The sequence below is a fragment of the Sorex fumeus genome, unplaced genomic scaffold (assembly GCF_029834395.1).
Source record: "Sorex fumeus unplaced genomic scaffold, SorFum_2.1 ptg000001l, whole genome shotgun sequence".
Taxonomy (NCBI): domain Eukaryota; kingdom Metazoa; phylum Chordata; class Mammalia; order Eulipotyphla; family Soricidae; genus Sorex; species Sorex fumeus.
In genome coordinates, this window is record NW_026606058.1 from 6,335,423 (window position 1) to 6,353,461 (window position 18,039).

Here is an 18,039-nt window from a genome sequence, read left to right on the forward strand (position 1 = left end):
CTTGCCATTATCACTTTTTATTTGTTTTGTCCTGTTCTGTTTTGTTTGGGGGCACATGAGATGGTGTTCAGGGCCTACTTTTGGCTCTGTACTAAGAAGTCCCTTTTGGCAGGGCTCAGGAGACCATATGGGGTGCTAGGGTGTCCGGATGGGCTATATGTAAGGAAAGAACTTTAAACCCTGTACTATCTCTCTATTACCCATAAATTTTTGTTATTTTGTCCCAATTTTACCTCAGAATTTTGTGTATGATGCAGTTAGCAGGGCCAGATGGCGGTGGAAGATTACTGAGCAAAGCAGTCTCTCCAACAGGGATGTGTCATCTTGCACAGTCATTACTGCCAAGAGGGTTATGATGCACAATTATTGAGACACACTGGGGAGGAGTACACACAGCGGCTAAGAACATTGTCTTTAGAATCTGAGAAGCTGGATCCCAGTTCCACAATTTAAAAACCATTTGGTCTTGAGAAAGTTATTTAACTTGTCCCACCCTTAGTTCCCCAAACTGCAAACTGGGAATGATTCTCTGTACCTTATAAAGTTATGTGAACGATCCATGATATAACATGCATAAAGAGCTTGGAATAAGACCAGTCAAGAATGTTTAAAAAATTATTGTCAACACATATAACTATAGTAATTGTATTGGAAAAGAGTACTCTATTTTAATTTCTTTAAATAGGCCAGAGAGATATAGGCATCAAAGCACTTGCATATGGCTGACCCAGTTTAATTCCCTGGACTGAATATGGTCACCTGACAGAAACTGAGAGTGACCACTGAGCAAGAACAATCCCTAAGCACCACTGGGTATGGTCCCCAAAACAAATAATTGTGAATAAAATCAAAATAATTCTTTACATTTACCTGAACTCCATAAAACAAGTTCATTATTGATAGCATTTAATTAAGAATGAAATTTGTGCAATCACTTTGGAAAACTAAAGCAATTATGCTTCCTTAAGAAGCTAAAGCTAGAGATATAAAAGAAACATATGATGAATCGCTTTGGATATAATATGGCAGTCCCACTTTTGGATATCTTACTTGAAGAATAAGGAAACATTAGTAGAAATTTATATCTACCCTACTATTTATTGCAGCATTTTTTTATGTAGGAGTACTGCTATTTATTTAGCCACTGATTAGCTGATTAAATTGGACATGAACTCAATCTTACTTTTTTTTTCATAATTTTATTTATCTATTATTTTTTCTTCTTATATTTATTTATTGAATCACTGTGGGAAAAGTTACTAAGGTTTAAGTCTCGGTCACACAATGATCAAATAATTCTCCCTTCACCAGTACTCATTTTTCACCACCAAGAACCCCAATATACCCCCCTCCCACCTCTCCCAATGTCTGTGAGGTAGATGATTTCCACTTAACTATTCTCTACATTGATTACATTCATTATTTCAACAAAAGATGCACCATTATTGTTTAGAATTTACCCCCCAACAATCAGAATTGCTGAAAAGGCTTTGTGAAATACTTCGTTTTCTGTAGCTGGTTATGAGAATCAGATAATCTCACATGGCTGCAATAGCGACCTCTCGATTTTAATTACAAGACTGGTTTCTGTGGCTCTAGAGCCATGGCCGTGTTGGAGAGCCGCTCGTGGGGGGCAACTCGAGACCTCGGTAGGGCATGAAGGGCGAGCCGGTACCACCCCCCTTCCCATGAGACTATAGTTGCCTCTTCATCGTCAGCTCATACCTGGCTTTCCAATAAGCTCTGAGGCGGAGGCCACCTTGATACCAGGGGGGAAAAAAGGCAGAAGGGAGCAACACCCTTTCCCTCCCGGGCAAGCATGGCACCGTAGTTTATTTATTTATTTATTTATTTTTAATTTATTTTTTTTGCTTTTTGGGTCACACCCGGCAAGGCACAGGGGTTACTCCTGGCTCTGCACTCAGGAATTACTCCTGGCGGTGCTCGGGGGACCATATGGGATGCTGGGAATCGAACCCGGGTCAGCCGCGTGCAAGGCAAACGCCCTAGCTGCTGTGCTATCGCTCCAGCCCCATGGCACCATAGTTTAACAAATGGTCCATTCACTTTTCTGCTGTAAGCTGCCAGGATCTGGATTAAGTTCTTTTGCCTCTGGAACCATGGCCGTGCCGGAGAGCTGCTCGTGGGGAGCAACTCGTGACCTTGGTAGGGCATGAAGGACCAGCTGGTACCATCCCCCTTCCCATGAGACTGCAGTTGCCCCATCACCGCCCACTCATACCTCGCTTTCCAATAAGCTCTGAGGCGGTGGCCACCTTGCTGCCGGGGGGTTGTGGAAGGGAGCAATGCCCCTTCCCTCCCAGGGAGGCATGGCACCATAGTTTAATGCATGGTCCATTCACTTTTCTGCCACAAGCTTTCGGGCTCTGGATTAATTCCTCTTGCCTCTGGAGCAATGGATGTACCGAAAAGCCACTAGTGGGGGGAAACTCATGGCCTCAGTAGGGCATGAAGGACAAGCTGGTACTGTCCCCCTTCCCAAGAGACTGCAGTGGCTCTGTCACCACCGGCTCATACCTGGCTTTCCAAGAAGCTCTGAGGTGGTGGCCACCTTGTATGTGGTCCAGATGCATTTCTGCCAAAAGCCGCTGGGTTTCGAGATTTGTTTCTGAGTCCCTGGGATCATGGCTGTTAATTAGCTTGATCAGGAGCCAGAGAGGCCATTTGTAGGCGGCAACTTGGGGTCTTGCTGGTATGGGGAGGGAAGGACTGGTTCCACCCCGATCTGGCCCGCATGTCTTGTCACTGCAGGCCCAAACCTCACTGTCCAGTGACCTCTGGAGGATGGTGGTCACCGGGCCGCCAGAGGGAACAGGCCAAGACATGAAACCTATTCGCACCCGGAGTGGCCCAGTGCCAGTAACCTACTGCAGGAACAGGATTCATTTCTGCCAAAAGCCTTTGGGTTCCAAGATTCGTTTCTGAGTCTCTGGGATCATGGCCATTAAGCAGTTCGATCAGGAACCAGAGAGGCCATGCCTTCAATTATATAGCTGAGTCGGAGGTGGTTTGTGGGTGTGTCTCCCACATACCTAACTTTTGGCCGTTTACTTTCTTGGTAAACTTTGCCACAAGTTTTTGGGGTCTGGCCAAAGGCACAGCGGCAATTTTGGGGTATCTGAAAGTTTGACGGTGCCATCAGGCTGCTGATGCACTCACCTCACAGGTATAAACTGGCCTGCTGATGGCACCATACCCCCAATTGCAGCATTGTTTATGTTAGTAAAATATGGAACAACAACAGAAGATGGAAAAAGACCTAAAAATAGCTTAAGGTTGGGTAAAGAAGTATAGGAAGAATTCAAGAGAAACAACACAGGAATCATTGGAGTCCCAGAGGGAAAGGGAGGCAATCCTAATGAGGCAGTAACAGTTAAAGAAATCATCCCTGCAAAATTTCTAGAGCTGGACAATGCTGGCATCCAGATCCAAGAAGCCCAAAGGGTACCATCTAAAAGAGACCTCAATATAAAGACCCCAAGATATATCCTAATCAGATCATCGAATATCATAGATAGAGATACAATACTAAAAGCAGCAAGATCAAAGAAGGAAATCACATACAAAGGATTGTCTCTTATCGTATGGAACTGTCTAGACCCAACTTATAGTTTAAATTGATATTTAAACTATATCAATGGTGGGATATAGTTTAAAAACTCAATGAAAGAAATGCCTCGCCAAGAATACCCTGATAGACTCATTCAGATTTGAAGGAATCAGCAGTAGGGCATTCACCTTACAAGCAGCCAGCATGGCCGACCCGAGTTCGATTCCTCCACCCCTCTCGGAGAGCCCGGCAAGCTACCAAGAGTATCTCGCCCGCACGGCAGAGCCTGGCAAGCTCCCTGTGACGTAGTCGATATGCCAAACAAAGTAACAACAAGTCTTATGATGGAGATGTTACTGGGCCCGCTCGAGCAAATCGATGAACAACGGGAGGACCGTGTCTACCGTGTCATACACAACTTGATGGATAAACAACAACTCAAGCACTTCATAGAATTAAAATCAACCTTTAAATAAGGACTCAAGTCACGAAATTCACATACAAGTGGTACTACATAGAAAGTATCATGTTAAGCGAAATGACTCAGAAAGAAAGGGATAGACATAGAAAGATTGCATTCATCTGGGGAACATAAAGTAACAAAATAGGAAACTAACACCCAAGAATGGCCGATATTAGTACCAGGAATTTTACTCCATGACTTGGAGGCCAGACGCACATGCTTGGGGAAAAGGGAGCTCAGATAGAGAAGGGAACGCCAAATAAAGGTGTTGGGAGGATCCTCCCAGGATGGGAGAAGCATGCTGAAAATAGACTATAGACCAAACATGATTGCCACTCAATGTTTCTTTTGCAAACCACAACGCCCAAAAGGAGAGAGAGAACAGAGGGGAATGCCCTGCCACAGAGTCAGGGTGGGATGGGGGGGGATGGGAGGTGGGAGGGATACTGGGATGTGAGGTGGTGGGAAGTGGGCACTGGTGGAGGGATGGTATTTGATCATTGTATAATTGAAACCCAAGCACAAAAATGTGTAAGTCTGCAACTGTACCTCACGATGTCTCACTATTAAAATTTTTTTTAATAAAATAAAAATAAGTAAATAAATAAATAAGGACTCAAGAGGCTACTGTAAGGCAAGAGAAACCCCACAAGAAAAATAAATATTTTTTAATTTTTGTTAGTGAAACAACATGAGGTACAGTTGTAGATTTACAATATTTTTGCTTGGGTTTCAATTATACAATGTTCGAGTAACCATCTCTCCACTAGTGCCCATTTTCCACCACCACTGATCCCAGTATCCCTCCCACATATAACCCCCCATCCCACCCTGCCTCTGTGGTAGGGCATTCCCTTTTGTTCTCTCTCTCCTTTTGAGTGTTGTGGTTTGCAAAAGAGGCACTGAGTGGAAATCATGTTCGGTCTATAGTCCACTTTCAGCATGCATCTCCCATCCTGGGAGGATCTTCCCAACACCCTTTATTTGGTGCTCCCTTCTCTATCTGAGCTGCCTTTTCCCCTAGCGTGTGCAGCTGGCCTCCAAGCTATGGAGTAAACCTCCTGATACTTATCTCAGCTATTCTTGGGTGTTAGTCTTCTATTTTGTTACTTTATGTTCCCCAGATGAATGCAATCTTTCTATATCTGTCCCTCTCTTTCTGACTCATTTCGCTTAGCATGATACTTTCCATGTATGTATGTAAATTTCATGACTTCATCTTTTCTTACAGCTACATAGTACTCCATTGTGTAGATGTACCGAAGTTTCTTTAACCAGTCATCTGTTGTCGGGAACTCAGGTTTTTTCGACATTCTGGTTATTGTAAACAGTGCTGCAATAAACAAACAAGTGCAGATGTCACTTCGACTATACTTTTTTGCCTCTCTGGGACATATTCCCAGGAGTGGTATTGCTGGGTCATATGGGAGCTCAATTTATAATTTTTTGAGAATCATCCATACTGTTTTCCAAAATGGTTGAACCAGTAGGCATTCCCACCAGCAGTGAAGGAGGGTCCCTTTCTTGCCACATCTGCACCAACACTGGTTGCTTTTGTTCTTTTGAATGTGGGCCAGTCTCCGTGGTGTGAGATGAAATTTCATTGTTGTTTTGATTGGCATCTCCCTGATAGTTAGTGATGTAGAGCATTTTCTCTTTTAGCCATTCGGATTTCTTCTTTGAGAAAGTTTCTGTTCATTTCGTCGCCCCATTTTTTGATGGGGTTCGATGTTTTCTTCTTGTGGAGTTCAACCAGTACTTTGTATAACCTTGATAACAACCCCTTGTCGGATGTATATTGGGCGAATATCCTTTCCCATTCTGTAGACTGTCTTTGTATTTTGGTCACTGTTTCTTTGGAGGTGCAGAAGCTTCTTAGTTTAAGATAGTCCCATTTGTCTATCTCTGTTTTCACTTGCTTGGCCAGTGGCATGGCATCTTTGAAGATACCATTAGTTTTAATGTCATGGAGGGATTTGCCAACTTTTTCTTCAATGTATCTTATGGATTCTGGTCTGATGTTGAGGTCTTTAATCCATTTTGATCTTACTTTTGTACATGGCATTAGCAGACATCTGAGCCCAATTTTTTTGCATGTAGTCATCCATTTTTGCCAGCACAACTTGTTAAAGAGGCTTTCTTTGCTCCACTTCACATTACTTGCTCCCTTGTCAAAGATTAGATGATCATATGTGTGGGGGAAGATGTCAGTATATTCAACCCTGTTCCACTGGTCTGCAGCTCTGCCTTTGTTCCAGTACCATGCTGCTTTAATTATTACTGCTTTGTAGTAGATTTTGAAGTTAGGGAGGTTGATTCCTCCAATTTGTGTTTTTGATATTTCAATTTCATGAAAAAGCTTAAAGAGGATTGGCAAAGTCCTCTTTAAAGATTTGGAAGAATTCACTAGTGAATTCATCTGGGCCAGGAATTTTGTGCTTGGGGAGACTTTTTATTACCGTTTCAATTTCCTTGATGGTGATAGGTCTGTTCAGGTATTACAGGTCTTCTTGGTTCAGTCTTGGGAGGCTATAGGAATCTAGGAATTTATCCATTTCCTTGAGGTTTTCGTGTTCTGTGGCATGAAGCTTCTCAAAGTACTCCCTGAAGATCCTTTGAATTTCTGTAGTTTCTGTTGTAATGACCCCCTTTTAATTTCTTATTTGGCCTATTAGGGTTTTCTCTCTTCCTTTCCTGTGAGTTTTGCTAGAGGTGTATCGATCTTGTTTATTTTCTCGAAGAACCAGCTCCTGGTTTCATTGATCTTTTGGATTGTTTTTTGGGCTTCCATCTCATTAATCTCTGCTCTGAGATTTATTATTTCCTTCCACTGTTTGGATTTAGGTCCTTTTGTTGGTCATTCTCCAAGCTCTTAAGGTGAAGCACAACAAATTTCTATAGAAAGATGGCACAAAACACCGTGAAAATAATTTATTTTAAAGTCAGCAGACTAAATGCACCAATTAAGAGACACAGGGTGGCAAAATGGATTAAAAAACTGAATTCAACACTCTGTTGCCTACAAGAAAAACAACTGGTCAAAGTCAAAGGTTGGAAAACAATTTTTTAAGCAATCAACTCCTGTAAAAAGGCCAGGGTGGCCAAATTAGTATCTGGTGACATAGATTTTGGGCCGCAAAGGGCTAGAAGAGATAGCAAAGGCAATTTTTTAATAATCAAGGGATATATACTTCACTTCACTCCATCACTTGACTTCCCATTACTCATTGATTTGCTCAAGTGGGAGCCAGTAACGTCTCCATTTGTACCTGTCACGTGCTAGTGTAGCCCAATGGCATCTGTTCGTTCTAGGAACACAAAGAGCCTCAAACCAATCATTCAGGTTCTTGATGAAGAAATCTGACAATCTTGTAGGTGGGTGACCACATGGTCTTTTGACGTCCCGTGGAATCCTGTCAGTAACAGCTCTAGTCCAACAGTCGTCTCCAAATCTCATTACGGGTCCAGCCCACCTGATTTTTGATGTCTTGGCAAATGAGACAGCATGCCTGATTCTTGACCTTTGATGGAGCTCAGAACTCCAGATTCTTTCTCTCATTTGAGTGAAACGTGATACTCCAAGCATAGCTCTTTCGATTCCTCTTTGGGAGACCCGACTAGAGTTCTCATCCTGTTTTCATAGGGCCCAGGTCTCTGAGGCATATGTTAATGAAAGAAGAACAGTGGAATCAAAGAGATGTGCTTGGATCCGGAGGTTCTTTGTCCTCAGCTATTTCTCTGACAATCTTAAAGGTATTCCAAGCCACTCTCTTCTTCCTGTGCAACTCAGGTGCCAGGTCATTCGTCATGTTGGCTTCTCGATCTAGGTACACATAACTGTTGCATTCCAAGAAGGTTGTTCCATTGAGAGCGAATGGAACATCAAGAACGAGACTGTTTCTCATAAACATTGTCTTCGCGAGATTCACCTGTAGTCCAACCTTTCCACACTCATGGTCGAAGTCCCCAGCATTTGTGCTGCTTGGCTAATTTTTGGTGTTATTAGAACAATGTCATCAGCAAAGCGGAGGTGGTGTAGTTGCTGATGTTGTGTAGTTGCCAGGGATATAGACACCAGGAAGAAATTACTTTCCTACACACATATGCACCCAATGACAAGCCAGCAAAAAATTTATAAAAAAACTGCTAATAGACTTCAAGAAGGACATTGGCAGCAACACAATAGTACTTGGAGACTACAACACCAACTTGTCATCTCTTGATAAGTCAATAAGACTGAAATTCAGCAAGGAAATACTGACTTCAAAGGAAGAAAAGGAAGAGAGAGCTTATAGATATATAGTCGAATGCACATCTTCTCCAGTGCACATAGGGACATTCTCCAAGAAAGAGCACATGCTGGGCTACAAAACATAGCTCCATAAAATCAAGAAGATAGAAATGGTATAACTATATTTTCAGACCAAAATGCACTTAAAATAGAAGTTAGTCATGCACAGAAGCAGAGAATAAAATCAAACACCTGGAAATTGAACAGCTCACTATTGAACAACCAGCAGATTAGAGAGGAAATTAAAGAAGAAATCAAAAGATTCTGGAACAAATGAGAATGAGGACACAAGCTACTCTAGAACTTATGAGACACAGCAAAAGTCGTGTTCAGAAGAAAGTTTATAGCTCTGCAAGTGTCCATCAGGAAGAAAGAAAGGCCCACATAAACAACTGGACTTTACAGCTTAACATCTTAGAAAATAAACAACAAAAGGAGCCCAAATCAAGCAAGAGGAAAGAAATAATAAAACTCAGAGGAGAAATTAACAAGATGGAATCCTAAAAAAACAATCCAAAAGGTCAATGAAATCAAGAGCTGGTTATTTGAAAAAATAAATAAGATTGATAAGCCACTAGCAAGACTCACAAAAGAAGAGAGAGAGAACTCTAATAAACCGGAATAGAAGTTAAAGGGGGGGGGGAGGACATCACAACAGAAAACACAGAAATTCAAAATATTATCAGAGATTACTTTTAAAAATCTTTATGACATGAAACAAGAGAACCTTGAAGAAATGAATAAATTCCTGGATTCCTATAACATTCCAAGGCTGAACCAAGAAGATTTGGAATACCTGAAAAGACCAATCACTATCAAGGAAATTAAAATAATAATCAAAAGTCTTACCATAAATAAAAGTCCAGGCACAGATGGATTCACTAGTACATTTTTCAAACCTTTAAAGAAGACCTACTGTCAATCCACTTCAAGCTTTTTTTTTTGGTTATTTTTTACTTTTTTGGTCACACCCGGCGATGCTCAGGGGTTACTCCTGGCTCTGCACTCAGGAATTACTCCCGGCAATGCTCAGGGGACAATATGGGTGCCAGGAATTGAACCCGAGTTGGCCACGTGCAAGGCAAATGCCCTACCCGCTGTGCCATCACTCCAGCCCCCCACTTAAAGATTTTACAGGAAATTGTGGAAACAAAAACACTCCTGAAGAGTTTCTATGGTGCAAATATCACTCAGATACCCAAAGCAGACAGAGCCACCCACAAAGAAAATTATAGGCCAATATCTCTGATGAACACACATACAAAGATCCTTAACAAAATACTAGCAAATAGAATCCAACAACTCATCCAAAAGCTCTTACACCATGACTAAGTAGGATTCATCTCAGGGATGCAAGGATGGTTTAATATTCACAAGTCAATCAACATAATACATCTATCATAAAAGAAGAGATTAAGAACCATATGATCATATCAGTAGATGCAGAAAAAAAAATTGACAAGGTTCAGCACCCATTCATGTTAAAAACTCAACAAAATGGGTGTCGAAGGAAGTTTTCTCAATATAGTCAAAGCCACCTACCACAACCCCACAGCAAGCATTATCCTCAATGAGGAAAAACTAAAATACTTCCCTTTAAATCAAGGACAAGACAAGGTTGCCCAATTTCACCATTTTTATTCAATATAGTACTGGAAGTACTTGCCATAGCAGTTAGGCAAGATAAAGATGTCAAAGGCATACAGATAGGAAAGAATGAAGTTAAGCTCTCACTATTTGCAGATGAAAGATACCATATTTAGAGAACCTTAAGGCCTCTACCATAAAGTTTCTAGAAACAATAGATTTATATATTAGAGTGGCAGGGTACAAAATCAATACCCAGAAGCCCATCAATTTCCTTTATTCAAGTCATGAAAGAGAAAAAGGTGATATTAAGAAAACAATTCTGTTCACAATTGCTCCTCAGAAAATCAAGTACCTCGGAATTATCATAACTAAGGAGGTAAAGGACCTCTATAAAGAAAACTATAAAATGCTACTACAAGAAATAAAAGAGGACACAAGGAAATGGGAATGCATCCCCTTCTCATGGGTTGGGAGAATTAATATTGTAAAAATGGCAATACTCCCCAAAGATACATTCAATGTGGTCCCTATAAGGATAACCATAACTTTTTTCAAATAAATAGTCCAAACACGCCTGAAATTCATATAGAACAATGAACCCCACGAATAGCTAAAGCAATCCTTGGGAAAAAGAATAGAGGAGGTATCACCTTCCCCAACTTCAAATTGTAGTACAAAGCAGTAATAATTAAAACAGCATGGTACCCCACCCAAACCCATCAAAAATGGGGAGAGGAATTGAACAGAAATTTGCTCAAAGAAAAAATTCAAATGGCTAAAAGCCATTTGAGAGAGAGAGAGAGAGAGTTCTGCCATATTGTCAGGTAGTATGACGGGGTGGAGTGTGGAAGGGAAACTGGGACTATTGGTAGTGGGAAATGTGTACTGGTGAAGGGACAGGTGTTGAAACATTATATGACTGAAATCCAATCATGAACAACTTTGCACATGTGTATATCACTGTGATTCCAGAAAAAAATCTGGCATAAAATTTGCTATGATTATGCCATTTAAAAAAAGAATGATGGAAATCTACTTTTAAGCACAAAAGGTCATTTGAGAAGTGAAGACATGAATTGGACAGATATAGGAGGCAATAAGTTACTATGTTAGTTCTATTAGAATTTCTATAACTACAATACAAAGTGGAAAAACAATTACTGATAATCCGAAAAAAAGAGCACAGTACCAAGAGAAATTTAGGAATTATATCATCTTCCAGCAAGAGACACAAGAACATTCTCCCTTAGGAAGGGACTCAGACAGGAGGTGGGCAGGAATGCGGTCCTTCAGCGCTCATGCTGTAGTCAGTCCAGCTGTCTAAGAATTGCGCTGGGGCCCCTCGGCCTGCTGAGAATCACTTGGGGACCCCCTCACCATGCCACTCACCATCGCCACAAGAGAGTGTGTGTGGAGGGCGGTGAAGGGCACATGTAAAGGGATATTTCCTGAAATGGGAAGGGAACCAGTTTTTGCTTGATGGAATGAAATACATCATTGGATCTGATGGTGGGGGCAGGGCCGTATAGCAACGTGGACATCCTGCTCTCGACTGATAAAAAGGCATTAGTAAGGACCTAATGAAATAAACAAATGAAAAACTTTGGCTAGCTGAGGACAGGGATAGTGATCACGATCACGACCATCCTGTTATTCGTCGATTGCCTCGAGCAGGTCCCAGTAATGTCTCCTTCGTCCTAGCCCTGAGATTTTTAAAAAAGTGCCATATTCAAGGCTCTTTTCAGAGTTAGGAGAATGAGACCCTTCATTGTTACTGGTATTTGGCATATTGGGTATGCCATGGGGAGTTTGCCAGACTCTGCCGTGCGGGCAAGTTACATTCGGTAGCTTGCCAGTTTGTCCAAAGTAGGAATGAGATGATAAGTTGTCGCGCGGCCACAAATGCGGCCGCGTGCTTCCAGGAGCTGGGTTCTATAGTCTCTGAGTCTTGGCCGTTGATGGGATTACACGGCGCCAGGGTGCCAGTTGGTGGGTGTGACCCCCGCCTACTGGAATTTGGAGGATCTGGGTGGAGGATGCTCAGCCCCGATCTGAGTAGGCTTGGAGATCTCAGCCTCGGGACCCACGTGCCTTTGTTCCCCTGCCAGTACCTTCATGTGTGCAGAGAGTGGTCTCAGCATGGTGGGGGCTGGTTCTGGAAGTCTTTGGCTGCCGGATAGTGATAAGGATCTCAAATTAAAATTAATTAGTCTAGGCACTGATACACTTAAAGACACAGATGCCGTTACTGTCATTGGTAATAAAGCAATTAAAAAATCCCACTGGACAAGAGAAGGCTGCCCAACTAAGAAAGCGGTATTCTTTTCTACGGGTAAGTCAGCCAAGGAATCACTGATTATTTACTCTGAATTGCTGGACCTTGTCGAGCTCTAGATCCAGCGGTCTTGTTCAGAGGATCCTCGCTTCGATAATCCAGCCTCAAAGAATTCCATCCAGTTAGTGAGGCGAGTTACTGCTTTCCTGAAACCACACAGTCCCTCTCTTAACCGAGTCCCTGCTCTTCCTCTTTTTGATTCCCTTCAATAGTTTCTGAAGATTTTAACCACAACTGAATCAAAACTAACCAGCCTATAATTTCCTGGTATGCCCCTATGGCATTTCATTTTAAAACAAAACACACACAAAACGACATTACATTGGCTGGCTTCCAGGGTTTCAGGGTTTCATCTGGAGTGAGCTGGAGAGAAGGTCTGTGAAGGCTACCCTAATTTCTCTTCCTCCCTCCTCAGGAGCAAGCTCTGTGTGGTTTTGTCTCTTCCTCGTTATGAATTATCAAACTCAGGCTCTTTTCATATTAACTTGTTTAATACCACCTCTCCATAGTTCATCCCTGCATATCTTCTTTCTCTTTTCTTTCGGTGCATTGGAAAAGAAATCAATTTGTATTAAGTATATAAGCTGTAAAGAGAAAGGATTGTACTGCTCTAATGTAAAAGGGATGCTAAAAATCTCGGAGAAAATACAGACTGGTTAGTTGAATTAAAAAATTAAAGTGAAAAGCACTGTTAAAAGATATTAGGGTCTTTGCTAAGACTTGCTCAAAGTATAGATGTCTAAATGTAGCGAGGCTGGCTGTAAAAAGTTAACTTTTTTTGGTATTATATGTATTTTCATCTTTTCTATGATATATTTTCTTTTAGTTGAATTCTCAATACATTTTATATGTTTCGACTGAAATTCAATGTTTTCATTTTAAATAAGTTTATAACTAATGCATAGAGACAAGCCAAAGTTCAAACTGTAAATAAACTAAAATATTCAGCTGACTAGATTAAAAACATGGATCAGAATAGACACCAGGGCAATTTATGTTAAAAATACAACAAATATAACACAAATATACAACCCATCTATTGTTTCTCTGTTTCAGTTAATGAATTAACTTAATTGGTAGTGATAAAACATCAAGTGCAGAATAAATGTTTGATACGTATATGGGGAAATTTCTAAACAAAACACTTTACAAATTTTAGAATATAATAGAATCTAATTTGGAATTAATTTACTAAAGGATTTTATACCGAAGTGCTGAAGTGTTAAATTATAGTTATAGAAATACAGTATTTTGTTCATGATATACATATTTAGAAGCAGACAATAAGTTTTTTTTAAAAAAAATAGGTAATCTTTTAAAATATACACAGTTTATTTACAATTAGAGACAGGCATCGACATGTTTAATATAATTCTAATATAGTCCATATAATTCTAATATAATTGATAGAAGTTCACAGAGATTTCAAAACAAACTGATCTTCTAAGAAATAACTTCCCTTGTATTTTTAAAAATAATTTAAAGTAGCCAAAATAATTTAAAAATAATTTAAAGTAGCCAAAAATTTACCAAAGAAATCCTTAAGGAGAGTCCAAAGTGGAATGAGTAATTAAATGAATGGAATCTGGAAAGATGGCGTTTTTGCAGGAGCACTCGGGAAATGATGTGGTGTCAGGGATGATGTGCCCAGGGCCCCCGTTTCCTTAGATCTAGCTTCCCAGTTCCACTATTTATTTTCTAGCAAAGCTGTTACTTTCAGTCCTAGTTAAGCTCGTTAATTTTGTTCACTTCTCCCTAGTGGAGATTTGTGGATGTTTATCTCTGGATAATTTTAAGTATTCATCAAAACATGCCTAATCCCAAAACTTCAACACAGAAGACACAAATCTCTCTTTATATTGTACGGTGGTGAGCAACACTAACATTTGCTATATAGATTATAGACTGATGCTTACAAAGCTGAAGAGACAGTCAGTGACACCTTTTGTAGAAATCTCAGAATTGAGGGGCCAGAGCAAAATAGAACAGCAGATAGGACACTTGTCTTGTGAGCACCTCATATGTTCCCTTGAGCACTGCCAGCAGTGATCTCTAATCACAGAGCCAAGAGTAAGCCCTGAGTACCACCAGGTGTACCCACAAACCAGGAAAAAAGAAGAAATATCAGAATTTCATCATGGGTGCAAGAAAGAGTCGTCTTTTCCTTTTTTTTTCCTTTCTAATCCATAGCGGGCTTGGCATCAGTCTTATATACTTGTATAGTTTGCTGTCTGCCAAATTCTCTGGCTGACAAGCATTATTTATTTATTTTTCACAGCTAGCAGTGCTCAGGGCTCATTCTTGGCTCTTCGCTCAGGGAGAGCTCCTGGTGAACCAGATGGGGTGGCAGGGATTCAACCTGGGTCAGGGATATGCAAGGTAATGGTCTTCCTATCTCTTTGGCCCATGACAAACATTACTAACACTGGTAGTTCCACCTGGCCTATTAGGCTGAATTAAAGGAACATAGATTATAATCCAAGCAACTCCCTAATCTTATCTTTACCGAGGTCATTTCCTGGAGATCGTTGGTCTGAAACATTCAGCTTTCATCAGTTTATGGAGCACACTCACAGATGTGTGGTTAGTGCTTTAGAGTCAGTCTAACAAAGACATCACACCGGATTATATGATGTTTTTCTCTATTGCTTGAAGTGTTCATTTACACATAGGTTACTCTTTTAAAACATGAATAAAAAATCTAAGCCCTCATTTCTTAAAACATTTGAATTTTTAATAAATGGATCAAAGATTATTTTCATACCTCATATTATTCTAAGATTATGTTATTAAATTCACATTTCAAAAACATGCAGAGCAAAAAAAAAAGCAACACAGAAATATTTTTATGCCACCGATAGCCACTAACCTATTTGCCTGAGAAGCCAGAACATTCGTTATTGCTACTTAAAATTTGTTCACTGAAATCTAAAACTTACTCCTATTACAAACAGTTTCTGACTTTATATCGATGGCAAACAATTAATCGACATCCTTTACCTCTGCAGGAGTATTTGTAAGTGCCGTGGGAAAGTCTAAAACAAGCAGAAGTCACAGAAATTTTCACACATGACTTTTTATAATTCAGATTCTCATATGACACTGGAATTTAAACACGCAAGAAAATATATCTCTATACCAGTTTTCAAATTTTTCTTCTGCCAAGTCTCAACTTCTCTGTGCATTTCCTTAAGGTACAAATCTCCTGTATAAGATGGAAAGAGCTCCAATAGACGGAAAACTATATGATCAACTGAGTTCATATTAAAAGAATTTTCCTGGGGACAATAGACATCACCCTAATAAGATGCTATACAGAAAAACTCTTTGAAAAGTGCAAAGCCTTATCATAACAATTACAAGGTGACTTAATTTCTTTTTTTTTTGTCTATAATTTTCTTATTAAGAGTACAATTCATTAGGTAACCAGGACTGGGGAGTCATAAAGGTGAAGACGTTACTAAGAGGATTTTTTTTCTCTTCCTTCTTCCATTAATTGATTTGCCATTTTCACTATGGGACATAAAAAAGTTACATCTAAATTCATTTCATATACACATATATTAACACAAAACACACGCACAAACAAACATTCAGCTTTCAAAAATATTTTGGCATGATACAGAAAAGCAAATGGATTTGAACATGGAATCACTTTGCTCACAGTATTCAAAATTTTTTTTCAGAAGAAAAATGAAGCTTTGGAAAGCACACAATTATTTTCATAGGCAAATTAAATAAAAAAAATTTACATGTGAAAAAATAATCATATAGCGTGGGCATAGTCGTGATGGATTGATGATGAAAAACTCAGAATATGATGAAGGTACAGATGTAGCCCATTATTTTAATAGACACTCCTGTTTCACATCATATAAAATATTTTAAGGAGACCTAACTTTGATGGTTCCTCTCCCCCCATCCCCCTTAAGACATACTTTTCCCAAATTCCTAGGTTTCCTTCTTTGATATCGATTGTTCTAAACCTTAACCATAAGCCCTTCAAGTTGTTCTATTTCTCTACAGGGTAACTCCTTTTTCATGGGCGGGTGGTCTGGGAGGTGTGACTCCTCTATCCGCCCCTACGGGTACCTTCTTTTCATTTTCCCGTCGCTGTTGGTCCTTGGCCTTAATGTGGAGAAGCTGGAATTTCAGGAGTTTTCCTATCAGCGGCAAAGTTAATTTCTCACCATTGTCCATGATTGCTTTCGCTGCCATGAGCACCTGCAAAGAAGCAAACTGGTTAGGGGAAGGGCCGGTCTAGGCCTTGGCACAGGCCACACACGAGTGGCAGAAGCAGTGGAAACAGGCTTGTTGTTGGCCCATCCTTATCTTCTGCAGAGAGACCTCACTGCCCAGTTCAGGGAAGGATGCGCTAATGCCCCAGAGAGGGGGCACCTGTTTTCCGACTTAAGTGGGGTTTGTCTGAAAATTAGGAGGGACGTTCTCCTTGCCCTGCTGGTGCTGTGCCCGACCCCAGAGGGACAGGCGAAGCCCAGCTCCACTGCACCAACACAGCCACCTCAGTTTCTCAGACCCGCTTCTTTTCAATAGAAAGTCTATTGTTCAGCGTGGCCAGCAGCAAAAATGGTCCAACTTTGCCTGGTTTTAGGGCGCTATGAATTAAATCGGGTTTTGGAGTCATGGAAAGGGTTGTGTTAGCAGTCTTTTACTCCTTGGTGGCAAAATTCAAATGGAAGATTAAAAGGTGCTTGGTGGAGAGATACCGGGTACTCTCCACCGTTGTCTAACTGAAACCCAAGCACAAAAATTTTGTAAGTCTACAACTGTACCTCATGGTGTTTCACTAATAAAAATTAAAAAAACCCATATATTGTTACACCTCCCCCCTCCCCCCCAAAAAAGGTGCTTGACATTGAGATGCTACACGAACGTCGCTCCTCGCCCCTTGCAATATAACGCCGGTCCCGTTGGTATGCGGCCTAATTGGGGTGAAATAAGGTTATTGAGTTTCCTTCGGGTGACGACAGCCACTAGGAGCACACAGCTGTATTGTCCAGATGTGTGGCACTGACAGGCTGCTTTACGGCCGCACTTTTTACAGCTTGTTTCTCCTAAATTTCGCACAACTCTCTAACATCTGGGCTCTTTTCCTTGGAGCCCCATAAGCACTGTATTTACTGCAAAAAAAATAAAATCACGTAAAACATCCCATAAAAAGCCGTTCTGTGTTTCTCTTTAGTCATGTTGTCTCCCTAATAAAGTTCACCTCTGCCGGAAGGGCTGTCACAAAAGTAATCTAGTCCCAAGTCCTTTTGCGACTTTTGTTTTGAAGCAAGCATCGGCTTTATTTATAACCCCGGGATGAATTAGGTGTTACTAAAATGTTCTGACATGTTGCATTTCTGCCCCCCTTGGAGCAATTACTCTTCTGCCCACATATGGTGTCAATTTCAGACCCTCCGGCTCTGGCTCAGACAAGGATGCTGCGCTCAGCTCATCCAACCTCATTTTGTCTGAGGTCCCTACCAGCCCCTGCCCCGGCTCTCTGGACCAGTCCAATTCCTTATGACTTTCCACCGTGCCAAGGGAAATAGCAGCAAGGAAGGGAGCTGGCTGGGTTTGCTTCTAACGGGAGAAAGCCCCGTGGATTAGCCCGTGCCAAAATGGAACGGGACCTCTTGGAGGCTGCGGGGGTTTCCTGCGTTTGCACCGCACAAGGGGAAAGCCGGGGAAGGGCCTCCTTTTCCTGAAAAGTGTGTGTGTGTGTGTGTGTGTGTGTGTGTGTGTGTGTGTGTGTGTGTGTGCAGACTCATGAAAAGAGCACA

General features: G+C 41.0%; 1 protein-coding gene across 1 annotated transcript in view; it reads right to left on the reverse strand.

Annotated features, from left to right (window-relative positions):
- Nucleotides 1-18,039, reverse strand: part of SPAG17 (sperm associated antigen 17) — a 296,302-nt gene that overhangs the window by 194,024 nt on the left and 84,239 nt on the right. The window contains exon 4 of the mRNA XM_056115626.1: nucleotides 16,343-16,474. Coding sequence (XP_055971601.1) covers nucleotides 16,343-16,474 — 132 coding nt within the window. The remainder of the gene's footprint in view (nucleotides 1-16,342; nucleotides 16,475-18,039) is intronic.